Source organism: Pseudogymnoascus destructans, assembly GCF_001641265.1.
Source record: "Pseudogymnoascus destructans isolate 20631-21 unplaced genomic scaffold scaffold_3, whole genome shotgun sequence".
Taxonomy (NCBI): Eukaryota; Fungi; Ascomycota; class Leotiomycetes; order Thelebolales; family Thelebolaceae; genus Pseudogymnoascus; species Pseudogymnoascus destructans.
In genome coordinates, this window is record NW_020167522.1 from 66259 (window position 1) to 81573 (window position 15315).

Below are 15315 nucleotides of genomic sequence, written 5' to 3' on the forward strand. Positions count from 1 at the left end.
TCACGCTTGGAAATGGTATTCTTTATTTTACATCCGTCTAATGTGCCTTTCGCCGAAAGGCATGAAAATCCCTTTGCGACTCATTTCCAAAAAATATGCGACTCCTCGTTACGCGTTATGTGAAGGATTTAAAAGATTCATGGAGTGGCTTCACTTGGTCGTGACCCTTCTCAGCTGTCAGCAGTGCACTAAAAAGACGGTGCAGACCCGCTGCTCCCATATATATATGCGGGGTGAGTGCCCTTACATCAAGAAAGCCGCTCATCGAAATGAGGAGCATATACGCGTCGGATAGTTCGTCGACAATTTCATCAAGCTCATTGTCTACCACAGCGCTAATACGAGCAGACCGTTTGAAAACTGACAGCATCCAAAGTCGATTCTCGGAGACGAATTTCTTTGCTTGTGCCAGAGTTTGCTCATTTTGAGGCCCACGGCTCACCACACAGCAATTGACCACGCGCATCAATGCAAGGAGCAGCCCATAATGCTTCTTAATCGCGTCAACGTCGGCAATGTCTAGATAAGTTAGGATATAGCCTCTGGCCAAGGGAGGTAATGACGTACCAAGTCCAATATCTGGATCAGTAGAGAATACGCCAGAGTCTCTAATTATCTGGAAGAGCCCAGCACCAAGAACGGCGGTGGCTCCTGACCTAGTTTGAGAGACTTGAACGAGCAAAGCAAGCTTCGCATTCACATATGACAAATACATGTCAATTTCTGCCTGGGTTAGCCTTGTTATTTGTGCTTTTGAGTGTCAGTCTTACCATCAGTCCGAAGATCTTGCATCTCATCCAGTACATTTTGGAGAGAATCCACCAGAAGGCCTATAAAATTGATGCGAGACAAGGTAGTATTGATGTAGCTTGAATCTTCTTTTCTTGCCAATTGAACAATTTGCCCGAGTAGCAATAGGGCAGAAATTCTGCAAGTATTCTCACCAGCATATGCATCATCACAGATTATAGCTACCAGAGATTCACCCGAACCCTTGATAGTTTGAGTAATATATTGGCGGCCTGTGGTCAGCCCCCGCGGCATATCTGACATGCCAACCAGATATTTGTAGCATATTGTGTAAAGTGTTTCTCGGAAATGGCTGTCGCTGATCGGTGATTGGATGGCTTTGAGAGACGCACTGAATAGCTGGCTCAGCCTCTCATTTGCTAGACAGGCCACGTCGTCATTCCGGAATGGCTCAGACGTGAAGTCGATATTGAAGAGAAGGAATTTTGCAAGGGTTGCAAGCTTTTGTGACGCTTCAATATTCACGCTGCTATGCCTTTCCAATTTTGACTGGACAACGAGAACTGCTTCGAGTATTGCCCTCAGCTTGTTTGTGTCCTCGAGGTCGCCCATTGTTACTGTCATCAACACGACTTGAGTCCAACCCTCCAATGTCTCCAGCCAAGTTGCGTGCAGGCGACTTATGTTGCTCTGGGAAGCCATAAACCGCAACAGGTTAAGTGCCTCGGCTTCAAAAATGGCCTCGTCTTCGGGTTTCCGTAAATAGCCCGCAACTTTCAGCTCGCTTCGCCTCAGCACCAAGAGTGCCTCAACCCTCTTAATGTCGTAAACATGCGGTTCCCCGGGGTTGCCCGTGAGGCAGACGCTGAAATTAAGGTCCTTGAAGTAGGGGGAAATTGGAAAAGTTTCGGCAGCCGGATCCACCACCATAAAATCGAACATATCAAATATCGTATAGTTTTGGATTTCAGTTCCATCTTCGATGGTAGTCCTCCCAAGAAGCGTGTTCGATATCTGTTGCCTCACGGAAGTCGAGCCATCTTTAGATACTCGGCGAAGCTCTGATGCGACGTATTGAAACAGCATGGACCTTTGGCTCAGATAATCGTTGATATCGTTTTGCGACTCGATAACTCCAAAGTAGGTCTCACTCGGTAAACCTAGGCCAGATATAGTTTGTGGGCCAATGATGACTTCGCTGGTCCATAGGTGAGTGAAAAAGTTGTGGCTTCGAAGCTCCACCATCACCACTTGTGAGGATATGGGCGACCTCCACAAGGTTCGCATAACCTGTAGCGCCTTGCTCTTGAGGCGCGTAAGCCATGGAGCTATGACATTTTGCTCTGTTTGGACAGGGCATTGAATGGCCAGTTTCATTATAGAATGGAATAGAGATGCATCGCGGGCAAAAGGGCTATCAGGAAGAACTTCGAGGCTTTCCGATTCGCATCTAAAACCCAAGAGCAAGTGCGCAATCGACGGTCTGTTTGGCATAGCTTGAAGGCAAGCGTTCACAAAATCAAGTATGTGAATTTTGATATTATATGCCGGCGATTCAGATGCTTCTTCCATGTCAATGTTAGATTCGAATTCGCTGATGAGAGACCTGGCAATTCGCTCGGAATCGTTCCCCATCTCAAGTGCAGCAATTGCTTTGTTTCTGTCTCGACGTCCACCAATATTTGAAACGGGAGGAGATATTAGCTTAGGAGAAGTAGAAAATCTTTGAAGCAGTTTTAACGACGCAACGGCGAGTTCCGAATGCCCAGAGCCGCAATACAGGCCGAGATCGACAATGACGGGAAGATGGCTTAATACTCCATCGTCGAATGACGCGTAGGCAGCATTAGCAACGGGTGGCCGAGCATGCGTAGCTTGCTGTCTGTTTAATGGTCTTATAATATCCAAGTATGTTGGTTGCAAGTCCATTATAAGAGTTATCACATGGATTGCAGCTAGGATGCTCAACACCAAAGGCGATGATGGAGCGGCATTCCCCACGGCGGAGATCTCTTCGTGAACAGATTCGAACAGCGCATCCATTACTTTCTCATTGAACATCCACTCCATAGTCCTTGAGAACGGATGAAGGCGAACGTATGTATCCAGATCGGAGGCCCTGATAGCACTGTCGACAGACACATTAGATTGATTGGCGAAGACGACAAGGTCCTCGTTGAAAGTGCTCAGGCATGTCGAGATGAAGTCAAGGCACGTCAGCGATAAGAGTCTCTGTTGAGGCTGGCTAATAATCTCCGCCGCCCGGGATTTGCGCACAAAAATCTGCCCCACAACGAAATCGATATAAGTATCAATGCCAGGCATCCGTTTCGAAGAACCAAGATTTTCCGGGAAAGGGAGATCATCGTTCAATCCCATGGATGGTTCCGCGGGTGTTAGAAGGGCGGTAAGGAACTGAATGAAGGAATTTGGTTCTTCGAAACCAGTACTAATCTCTTCAAAAATCCCATTAGTGATCGATGCTGATGTTGACATTGTTAGTGGTACTTTGGGCATCGTTGAGTGTCCGCCAGAAATCCACTGATCCAGGGACATCCAAGTCATATCGTTGATCTCCTTAGATTTTTGGCTGAGCAGCGACCGTAGGGTAGTAAAAGCGCACGCTCGAAGACGAGATTCTATGCGGCTGCTTGCCAGTTCGTAAAGTAAACCTGTCAGATGAAATGACGGGTGCTTAAGAATGAAAGTCCTCGCCTCTTCACTTCCAGTGCATAGACGAGTGATCAGGCGTAAGTAACTCTCCAGCATCAGTGTCTCTTCCGGTTCGGACTCGACCTCATTGGCACCAGGTTTTCCGGCACGGTACGATGTAGACTGGTGGGGCGCAGGCTGGTTGCGTAGTTTTGAGGTATAGTGTGTGAGATCAGTGAATATTTGGCTCCACGTAAGAGATTGGCTGCGCCGTAATTTACCAGACGCAGTTGTGCTTTCTTCGAGTAGGAATCTATGCGAAGCAGTCGCACACTCGTCATCTTCAGATATTGCCTGAAGCATTTCACAAAACGCGCTCAATAGTGGTGTCGAAGCTCTACACGATGCCCATTGGAGGAAGCCAGCGAGGTTGCTGTCTGGATCCGACCAAAACGCCAAAGCGGCATCAGGCCGTTGTTCAAAAGCATATGAAATAATAACCAAGAACCGTTCGAGGTCAAGGTCATGCTCGTAGGTAAGGCTCAACTGCCTCTGTTCTTGCTCTTCCGTCCTCAACTTGCGCAAAGGGTCGGGCATATTAGTGATAAATGCATCTATAAAGGCCTCCAACTGCTCCTTCAATGTCAGCTGGAAAAACTCTGAGAACGGCACTGAGTCTTGAAGCATTGGAGGAACTTTATTTTGCAGCCAGCGCCGCAAGCCCTGTCGTGCAGGGTCCTGCCAGTCACCAGATTTAACATCGGCACCAAGAGACAAAAGGAACTCGAATGCTCCGTCTTTAAGAAACCCTGCAAATTGTTCTGATCTTATCCGTTTCTCTGCACATGATTAGCACAAATTAAGCAGCCACTAAGGGGTTCTGGGCTTACCGTCTTCCAGATTGACCCCCACGGCCGGAGAGTTGCCTTGGTTGTCGAGATACCATCCACTATACTCTCCCAGCCAGAGGACAGAAACTCCAGCGTAAACATATTGTAACGTCCAATTATTCTTATCTTTATTTTCAAGAATCATCCGATTAAGATTGCGAGCCTGCTGGAGCGAGCCAGAACCTTCGGGCGATCCAAACGTGGAGATGAAAGCAGCCGTTGCTGGGAAGTAGTGGACTGCCATAATTTGTTAGATTTCATCAAACGAGAAGATGATCATATTCTATCATACCTAGGAGGTTGTCAAATCTGTCGGTTTGCCTAAGCACACCAAGAACACTCTCAAAGTTCTCCGCTGAAGAGTATCTTGCTTTCACGAGACAATAAACTATAGAGCCCAAAGATTCGTGCTGTTGTATAAGACTCACTCTCTGGTACTCAATGGTCTCAGAGAACTCATCCGTTTGGCCCTGGTATAGAACATTGGCGCTGTTTACTCTGTCGGCAAGATCCTGCAGCCATGTCTTGATGTCTGCCATGCTCTGCAAGCACTTCTTGACAAAGCTAGGCCCATTTTCTGCTTTATTATCCGTTTGAAGTACAAGCCCAACAGCTGTCTGAAAAGTACTCTTGATATTCTCTTGGACTTCAAGCTCGTCTGAATTTGAATCGGAATCGGAATCGGTATTTGCCGACGACAATTGTAGAACGAGTCGAAAGCAATCCAAAAGGTACTTCCGGGTTTGGTGAAATCTGATTATAGAGCATTCTAAGACGGAACGGCCAAGCACGTCCGCGTCCTCCTGCGATGCAAAGAATATTCGTGCGGCATCGAGTTCGTCCAGGTTGACAGCATCTGCAAGCATCAACGCCCCTTGCTTAAAGTCATCGTTGATAGAGTATTCTTCGTCTTGTATCTGGATTCTTCCTATGGACACCGAGTTAGATCTGTTAGGCTTCAACCGCAACCGGAATATCTGTGCATACCAGAATCCAAGCTCTTTCTGCTCTGTTCATTGCGTGGAGCTTTATCTAGGAGCCGTCGAAATTCGTCGAGCCTAGTTTCCAATTGAACCCACAGCCGGTCGATGTTGGGAAGGCGTTGCTCTGCCTGAGCTACCAGATCCCTGTGAAGAAGCTCCAGCCCTTCGAGGTCAGTAAGCCCGGCCATTGCATGCGATACTCCGATTGCAAGTTTATTATATGGCGCCCAAGCATATAAAAATAGTCCAGCCGCCCTGAGATGCGAATGAAATCATTTGGTGCCACAGAAATGGTGGTTGGTTGGCTGGTAGAGTAGAGGCCCCTGTCAAGTTGGAGAATCTGGCAGAAATCGGTGTACGCGACGTTGATACTGTTTATCGCGCCAAGCCGATTTGCGGGGGTAAAGCTTTGGGGAGCGACAGCCTCGCCGACCAAGCTCCGCAAACAAATGCGCTGACTGATGACCTTGTCCCCTCCAGTCTCCTAAACTTTCTACCCTTTACCTGTGAACAATTTGATCAATTCTTGCCAATAAAGTAAAGCACCTCGATGAAGGCCTGTCAGTGTTGATGCCAACAGTCTCTCTCGATGGTGTAGCAACGTCCACTTTTCAAACAATGTTCAATCAGCGTTGAAGTCACAAAAGATCCGCTGTAAAGATGGTGTCAGGCAATGGGGAGATCAGGATTGATGAGGCTCTGCATACTATGAATTCTGGTGGTGTGAGGAATCGAACAGACGGTGTCACAGGTACGTCAGTTTTTGTGTCTAATTATGTACTCTGCTGACTATCCAGGTCTAATAACGATTTTTAAGCACAATCGACAAACATCCTCTCTGTATGGAACACATCAACTCTGGCGCCTATAGTTTTAAGGGCTAATATATGCTATAGGGAAGTCCTGAAAGATGGAGCCTACCACACGATCTATGAAGCGCTATTCAAGGTTGCCACTGAAGAGAAGCGATTGTACCTATCAGCCAAGAATGACAAGGCTCGAACAAAGGCAGAGAAAACACTTTCGAGTTGCTCTGAGGCTCTACGAATTACCATAAAAGCAGGGGCCGAGAAACTGAAGCCTAGGACGGTTATAGCAGTTATCGAGCACATTACTCAGCTTCTCCCTGTTGCATCGGGAGAATATTGCCTCGCCTTTAGCCAACAGTACCTTAAAGTCTTGAACATACTGCTGGGACACGAGGCCCATGTTGAGTTACTTGACCAGGGTGATTGGCTTGCCACAGTTGAATTTTGCCTCGACGGTATTGAGCAATATGAGAGCAGCACTAGAGCAGCATCCATACCTCATGGAAACTCGATTACTGTCCCATTGTCGACCGCATCTTCAGTTTACACATCAAGATCGAGGTCATCAGTTAAGTCCGTGTCGGGTGAGGCACATCTTTCCTCTATCAAAAAGCGAAATTCCGAAGAGCTCATGGAATGTCTGTTGTCTCTCGTTTCTGCCCCCAATGCTGCAGTTTCTGAGAGAACCGAGCACATTCTAAAGGCCATTGTACACTTTTTAAATTCTCAGGGCAATGTCGTGAGCTCCTTTCATCAGATTGCATTTGCCGCCCTCAATGCTGTGCTCTCTGTCACGGGTGCAGATGAAATTTCTCTGGCAGAGTCAGTGGTTTGTTCTGTCGTGCCCTGTATCAGCCGTTTGTGGTCTTCTAAGACAGCAGCAAATGATGAAATGCTTAATACAGCAAAGGACGAAATGGCAATAACGATACTGTTGCTTCGACTGCATCTAGAAAAGCTAGTTTCCGATCCTCTAGGTGATGATAGCCTGGGAAATATATTGAAAGACTTGCGAGACAGTTTAGCCAATGACTACGAAAAGCGTGCTGAAAGAGACCAGCTTCAGCTGGATGATATGGATTTTTCAATTGATCCAAGTGAAAATCGAATTTCCAGCTCGTTAAGTTGTGGATATCTGCGCCTCAGACAGCAAGCACCCCGTGCCGAAAGGAAATGGGCAGTGGTTCAAGTTCTCGCCATACTAGATAGACTTCTCCACGGGGCACCCTTAAGATCGAACCCCGTAGCTACTGACGATAATGAGAGTCCCGAAGGTGCCAGTCACCCGCGAAAACGCCGGCGTATCACTGAGCGTTTTGATGCTCTCGCCGACGAAATAAGGCTCGGCGACTCTGGCGTACAGCTGGTGGCCCTCCAGACTCTATCCTTTGCTCTACCACCTAGTCAAGTCTCTCAGAATACCTTGGCAGGCATTCTTGCTACATTAGCATCGTTGGTTCTCGATAGAAACATTAATATTAGCTGCTGGGCAATATTATGCATATCCAGGTAAGCTTGTTTCCTTCAGGCCTGGTAACATTTCTGACGGCCCCTAGTTGTGCCCGCCAAAGCGCTGCAGAGTCTAGCACTGCTAGCTTCAGCTGGAAACAGCTATGGCACACAGTCAGTAGATTGGTCACAAGCCGAGCCCTGTGTCGACCAGCGTGCTACTTACTGCATACTATTCTTGCAAAGAAACTTGTCGAATACAACGACGTGGTTGAATGGGCCACATCTATGCTGACAATGACCGAAATAAGTGCCCCTGCATCAATCTGCGATTCAAGCTTAGCCTTGATGGCCCATTTGGTCCACATGAGGAATATGGAGGGATCAGGAGGAGGCGTAAACCCAAGCCAAAATGTTGTGCGATGGTTGTTCTCGAAGTGGAATCCAGGTACAGTTTTATCTATTAAATCTGCTATGACTTACTAAATAATTACAGCTGAAAAGGCTTTCGCGACTCGTACTTCCATCGACATATACCCTGTCGATGTTTCCAACCTTCTCAGAACTATCTTTGATCTTCCTGGGCTCGCATTATTTGCGAATGGTAACCAGCCCGGTGGAGTGATTAGCCAAGCTTGGCTTCGCCACCGTCAGAATGAGAAGACCTTGCGATTATTGTTACTTTTAGATGACGAACCTAGGACCTCAACGGAATGCTCCAGATGCGCACCGACGTTCCGACTTTACCAATGTGCACAGTCTAGCGATGCCCAGTTGCATGGTAATCCCATGAAGCGGCTTATCTCTGACTTGCTCCTACCCAAGTTAGATGTGTTAGCTCAAGGATGGGGAGAGCAAGAGGCTTCAGAAACGATCGAGATTTCATCGGATTCTATGCACTCTACTTTGTCTGCATGCATTACCACATGCCTCATATTACCAATACTGGAAAATGCAGGTTCATCGTACATGCTTGATGATATCAAGCGCATCCTCGAACGTCTCGAAACTATCATCACATCTGTAAATTCCCAGGTGGGTGTTAACAGGGTGGTCGTCGAAGCCATGCTGCAGGCCATCCGGCCATATCTTCCCGCAATTGGCTCCGAAGAGATTTGTCACATATACAAGACACTCCCACGGCTAGGAAACTTCATTGTATCATTTGCAGAAATATTTAAACTTTACAAGTGCCAGAAGGAAGATGGTTTTGCCGCCGATGATATGGAACTGGATGATGTTTTTGACACCCAACAAGGCTGGACAAGATCTAAGAGATCCCAGAATGTCATTGAGCGTCGAGAAATGGCAATGAAACTAAGCCCAGCAACGTTTTTCAACAATACCTCAACGAAACTAATACTTGCTGCCAGTTTCTTTGAATGCCAAACAGAAACGCTCTGTGTCCCAACAAATTTCATAGATTACCTTCTCAACCTACCACCAATGGATATTGTGTCTTGTACCGAGCTTATTTGCGAAATTCTACACAGCGATTTGTCGTTGAGCTCGGACGATGCTTCGAGGATAGTACAATGCGCGGGTGGCCTTTTATCCTCGCAATATTCATGCTGCGAAGTCACACTAGGGCTTTGTATCGATACTATGGAAGGACTACTTTCGTCATGGGCAAACTCCAAGAGCGGAGAATTAGGGGAAATGGTGCAACAGCTTTATGGATGGCTCGTCGGCACTATAATTTCGAAACGAGGAACTTCCCCCTATGTTCAAATTCGCTTCTCCAAACTTCTATTCCAACTTATCAGAATCCAGCCAACATATGGGGACGATCAATCTCTACCTTCTGTAAGGTCAAGTCTTTTTGATATCCTTCAGAAAGCTCCCATTCTTGTTAAGTTTAACTTGGCCCAAAATATCCCGGATATTTTTGGCTTATTCGTTTTGAAAAACCACCTGCGAATACTCAATGATCTATTGGACAGCTTGCCTACTGATTTGGACTGGTGTGAGGGAAATGCTTTCCGTCTCTATATTCTCAGCAGGTTAGCATCACGTTGGCCGACACTGCTTCGAATATGCGCCTACTATATTCTTGAGGTGTCCGGAAGAGTGCCTGCCTCTATCCCATACGCCAAGAGGTGTCTATTGGAAGTTTCCGAGACGCTGGGACTCAGCAGCGCCAGAGAATTATTTCTGCTGTTTAACTCCCAGCTCCTTTTTACCTGGCTTGATACAGAACCGTTTGAAAGTTTGCCGCATATTATCTTTGGGTACAATACCCTTCATGACCTTCTCCGGGATAGCCAAGAAGAAATATCGGCACTCATGGTCATGAGAGATCGAGACGACGAAGTAAAAAGTCTAGCAGAATTGCTCGAAGAGCCAGTCGAACAAATCTTGATGAAATCTTTTACGAAAGTTATTGCATACAGCGTTGCTCACGATATAAGCATTCCTCCTTCCGACACGTCAGGAAAATATATTACGGGAGAAGCACGAGTAAGAAAGCAGCTTGGAAAAAATGTCTTTCTTGATCTCATGAAAACGCATTTCGCAGACATCATCAGTTTACTGTTCAAATTAATTGACCATGAACAAGACCTTGAGAAATCCTTTATGAAAGAAGACGCACTCCAAATACCAGCCAGCATATTAAGCGAGATAAAGGAGTTCAGCTCATCTAGTATAACGTTGCCCCCCAGCCAGCAGCCAACATTTAAGGCCAAGTACTTGACAAGAGAAATCAATCATGTGTGTGGGAGAACTCCCTACGAGCCCTCGGATATTTTTACGCCAGTCATGGTCACGTTCGTAGCAAGAAAGCTTCTGGACACCATGAATCCCGCACTTGGCTCTCTACACGCATGCTCAGTACTCCGGAGGCTGCGTGTTCTTATTGGACTTGCTGGTCCAAATGCCGTCAGCGGCTATCCGCTCGAGATGATATTGCATAACCTCAGGCCTCTATTAGCAGATGTTGAGTGTGCTGATGATGCTATTGGAATAGCCCAGTATCTTTTCACGCGCGGATCTGAATATTTGAGCACCGTGCCCTCATTTATCATAACAATCGCATTGTCAATGTTCGGGACTTTGAAGGTGTTCTTAAGTTCGAGCCCTTCCAGCACTACACAAGAAAGCCAATATAGAGAAACTCTCTCGAAAGCGGAGTCGTTCCACTCATGGCTTGGCCTATATCTGAAAAATTACAAGGTTATTGGTTTGGACCGCAGGGACCAAGACGCGTTTCGAGCCATGGTGGAATCTGCCCATGGGTTAAGTGCCTCCGATTCGACCGATATGGGCACTACGGGTGGAGATTTGCTTATGGACATCCTCAGAGATAAGCGCTCTCGTAGAAATCTTTTGAGCAAGTCGACTTGCGATGTTGTATTTTCTCTTCTATACAGCGAGTTTGCAGCGCCAGCGTCGTTCAGGACAGATCACCTTGGTCAGGACGACCGCGCAGTAAGGTATGCCCCTACTGTATGGGAGCTTTGCAAGACTGGGTCCACGAGCAGTTCGTTTCTTACCTGGGCTGGCAGAGTGTTTGGCAGAGCATTCGCTGCCACAGGGCATATCGAGTTATCATTATTGAAGGAGACAGATTTACACGAGATACTTGATCCTGTTGAAATAGATGCATCCAACAAGCCGTCATCTAGGAGTTCGATCTTGGGACTGGTCAAGAACTTGACAGTCGTAGATCATGGAAGTGTCACAGGAGTGGCCGAAGCTGCTCTTCGAATCATCGTCAGTGGCGTTACTAGCCAACCGAACAACGCTGACGACGCAGCATGTTCAATATCATTATCGGCATCTCTAATTCAATGCTCAACTTGGTCGCCATATAATGTCTCTCCAGCCGATATGCTCGCCTTTCAAACTCCAGCTCCAAAGGATCCATTTTCCCCTGGTTGTATCGAAGACCCCGCATGCATACGGGACCTCTCTATCTTTCTCGTTCAATCCGTACCGTCCGATTCTGTCATTCATCCAATCCAGCAACTCCTGGTTGATGCCGCTGGGTTTGCGGAGAAATGTTTCCCTTTCATTCTTCATATCGTATTATCCCAAAAATTAGATGAATCTCAGACTATGAAGCGCCTTTTGTCGACCGCCCTTCGATCGTGGTTTAGCAATGGCAGGGATATCGTCAAGGAGCGGCTTAAACTTCTGATCAATGCAATCTTATACTTAAGAACACAAGCTCTCCCTCGTGAAACTTCAATAGCAGATCGCTCTCAGTGGCTTGATATCGACTACCGCCAAGCATCTCAGGCAGCCGTGAACTGCGGCATGCTCAAAACAGCGTTGTTGTTCACGGAATTATCATCGTCTGAGTTGGTTAAGGCGTCGCGTCGATTCTCCTCAGTGAAGCAGCCTGAGTCGGAAATATTATTTTCAATATTCAAGAACCTTGACGATCCCGACATATTTTACGGGCTGCAACCTACTGCCACCCTAGAAACAATATCGGCTCGTATGGAGTATGAAAAGGATGGCCTCAGGACCTTGATGTTTCGAGGGGCAGAGTACGACACTCAAATGCGGAAAGGAGGGCAGGCATCTACTTCAGAGGCTCAGAGCTTGGTCGGTGCCCTCAGTATGTTGGATTTAGACGGACTGTCATATTCATTGCTCCAGTCTCAGCAAATGGCTGTTGTTATGAATGAGCCTGCAATACAGAATATGTTTCGAACCGCTCGCAAACTAGAGCAGTGGGATCTTCCCATCCCGGACGCCTACGACGGCGGTTCTATAACGATATACAAGACGTTTCAAGCATTAAACAATGCTGTTGATCATGTATCGGCGCATGTTGCTGTCGACACGGGGATTAAGTCTGTCATGTCAAATTTGAATCAGGTTCAGGGAGATGCTGCGTCGATACATACATCCCTCCAAGCGCTGTCTATTTTTACAGAAATGGATGAAGTGCTAAGCTCATCCAACTCTGAACAGTTTGAAGATATGCTCCAAAGGTTTGAAAGCCGATCTAAGTGGATGAAGACTGGAAAGTAAGCTTAGCCCAACCCCATAAACGTTGGTTCTCTATGATTCTAACCAGATATAGGTTCGAAGATGTGAGCCAAATAATTTCCAGCAGACAAACCCTTTTAAGCTGCGTAAACCAGCAGTCATCACTACGGAAGATGATCAATGTCAGCGCATCTGATACGCGTCTTGTTGAGGCCCGGTCATCCCTATTATCATCAAGCATTCACAGATCCCACGGTGCCCTCCAGGAGTCACTCACTTCGGCAACTTATTTGAATAGTATAACTGGGTCTTGCCAAGAGCTCGGATTGAACATTGAAGCTGCTGCATATTTTGAAGTTGCAAATGCAATGTGGGACCAAGGAGAGATGGCCTCCTCAATTGGTATGCTTCAGGAACTCGAGCAGCTCTCAAATTTGAGGGAACAAACGATTCCTATCGGAAAATCAAAGATTCTTGCCAAAATCGCATCTCAGGTGTCCATGGCAAAATTGGAGAAACCAGACCGCATCATCGAGAAATATCTGTCCCCTGCTCTTGCGGAGTTGAAGGGTAAGACGGACGGCAGTGACGCTGGGCAAGTTTATCACGAATTTGCAGTCTTCTGTGACAGACAGTATCAAGACCCCGACAGCATTGAAGACCTTGAACGTCTGAGGACGCTGAAGGAAATGAAAGAAATGGAAGTTGAGACTCTTCTCAAACTGTCCAAAGAGGCTACGTCGGGCCAGAAGCAGAGAAACCATAGGGCATATAATCAAGCTAAGCAGTGGCTTGCATTGGACACCGAGGAGTACGAACGGCTGAATGATGGAAGAGGACAGCTACTCCGTCGTAGCCTGGAGAACTATCTATTATCTTTGGCCGCCTGGGACGACCACAATAACGACGCTCTCCGGTTCACAGCATTATGGCTAGAACACTCTGACGAAGAAGTTATATCAGAGTCTGTTTCAAAGTATCTCTCTAATGTTGCTACTATGAAGTTTGCATCGTTGGCGAATCAACTTACATCACGCCTACTTGATACCAAGGATAAATTTCAGGTGCAACTGCTCAACCTAGTTCTGAATATATGTAAGGATCATCCTCACCATGGGATGTATCAGATTTGGGCAGGCACGAATAGCAATCCAAGCGCAAATGATGAAACAGCTTTATCAAGGCAAAAGGCAACGAAAGAGGTTGCTCTCAAGCTGAGCAAGAGCGCCAGATCCGGTGGTACTTGGTCGGCTATAGACCGAATAAGCCACCAGTACTGCCATTTTGCCAGTGAGCGAGAGAAGGTCAAGAGTGGTTCAAAGATAAGCTTGAGAAATTCACCAGCGGGCAGCGCGTTGAATGCCATGCTGCCAAAGAATCCGCTTCCTCCGCCAACTCTACAAATTGAACTTGCAGCCGATAAGAATTATTCTCGATTGCCTACCATGATCAGCGTCGATCCCAGCTTTTCCATCGCAAGCGGCGTAAGTGCCCCAAAAATAGTTACATTACTGGCTAGCAACGGAAAGAGATACAGACAATTGGTAGGCTTCTATTCTCCGTATTTTATACTCGGGGTGCTTGCTAATATATCACAGGTTAAGGGTGGTGCTGACGATCTCCGGCAAGATGCAATCATGGAGCAGGTCTTTGCACAAGTCAGCGAACTATTGAAAGAGAATTCAGCCACTCGCCAGCGCAATTTAGGGATTAGGACGTACAAGGTATTACCGCTCAGCTCTACAGCAGGTATTATTGAGTTCGTCCCAAACACTATGCCTCTTCACGAGTTCCTCATGCCTGCCCACGAAAGGTTTTATCCGAAGGATCTCAGAAGTCAACAGTGCCGCAGCGAAATTCAGAGTGTCCAGACTCAAAAACTCGATGTGAGAGTGAAGAAGTATCTCGCCGTGACTGATAAGTTCCATCCTGTTTTGAGGTACTTTCATTTGGAGAAGTTCACGGATCCCGACGAATGGTTCGCCAGAAGGTTGGCATATACACGCTCCACAGCTGCCATCTCAATTCTTGGCTATGTTCTCGGCCTCGGTGACCGCCATGGTCATAACATTCTTTTGGATGAGAAGACCGGTGAAGTCGTTCACATCGACTTGGGTGTGGCTTTCGAAATGGGTCGTGTCCTTCCGGTTCCTGAGCTGGTCCCGTTCCGGCTGACTCGAGACATTGTGGACGGCATGGGAATTTCGAAAACGGAGGGAGTCTACCGTCGCTGTTGCGAGTTCACGCTGGAGGCCTTGCGGAAGGAGGCAGATACGATCATGACTATCCTTGACGTTCTTCGCTACGATCCCCTGTATACATGGTCGATCTCGCCCATCCGTCTTGCGAAGTTACAAGATGCTCAGAGTGCAGCCCCCCCTATAAGCACTGCTAGCTCAACTGCTACGAATAACGGAAAGTCGAAAGGAGCAGTAAATGAACCCAGTGAAGCAGACCGTGCGCTTACTGTTGTCCGAAAGAAGTTATCGAAGACTTTGAGCGTTACAGCTACTGTGAACGATCTAATTAACCAAGCCACCGATGAACGGAATCTAGCAGTCCTCTTTGCTGGTAAGTACATTCTTTCATTTATAACGGATAATTGCTAATTATTTATAAGGTTGGGCTGCGTACGCATAATCACAGGAGGAAACCCTTGGGAAGGGGAGGCAAAAGGGGGCGTAGAAAACTTGAGTCTAGGCATTTTAGCTTTGCCATATACCACTGTTGCGTCTATCATAGTAGATTTTTGTATCAACTTCATGTTTGTGTACATATGAAATAGACTAACTTACTTGTTAACTTATCAATTTTAAATTTGCACCATTATTAATTCGG

At 46.8% G+C, this 15315-nt stretch overlaps 2 protein-coding genes across 2 annotated transcripts; one reads left to right on the top strand and one right to left on the bottom strand.

The window, feature by feature from the left end:
- Positions 1 to 150: 150 nt before the first annotated feature.
- On the bottom strand, positions 151 to 5463 carry VC83_01347 (uncharacterized protein; the record flags this gene model as incomplete). The annotated part of the gene is made up of 7 exons (XM_024465030.1): positions 151 to 153; positions 248 to 519; positions 568 to 723; positions 771 to 4241; positions 4293 to 4529; positions 4585 to 5220; positions 5280 to 5463. The coding sequence occupies 7 exons, from the start codon at positions 5461 to 5463 to the stop codon at positions 151 to 153; spliced, it is 4959 nt and encodes a 1652-aa protein (XP_024327083.1).
- A 472-nt stretch (positions 5464 to 5935) lies between these two features.
- Positions 5936 to 15117, top strand: TEL1 (Serine/threonine-protein kinase tel1; the record flags this gene model as incomplete). The annotated part of the gene is made up of 8 exons (XM_024465031.1): positions 5936 to 6026; positions 6073 to 6115; positions 6172 to 7593; positions 7641 to 7981; positions 8030 to 12515; positions 12572 to 14021; positions 14076 to 15048; positions 15098 to 15117. 8 exons carry the CDS (start codon positions 5936 to 5938, stop codon positions 15115 to 15117), a joined length of 8826 nt encoding a protein of 2941 aa, XP_024327080.1.
- Positions 15118 to 15315: the final 198 nt, after the last annotated feature.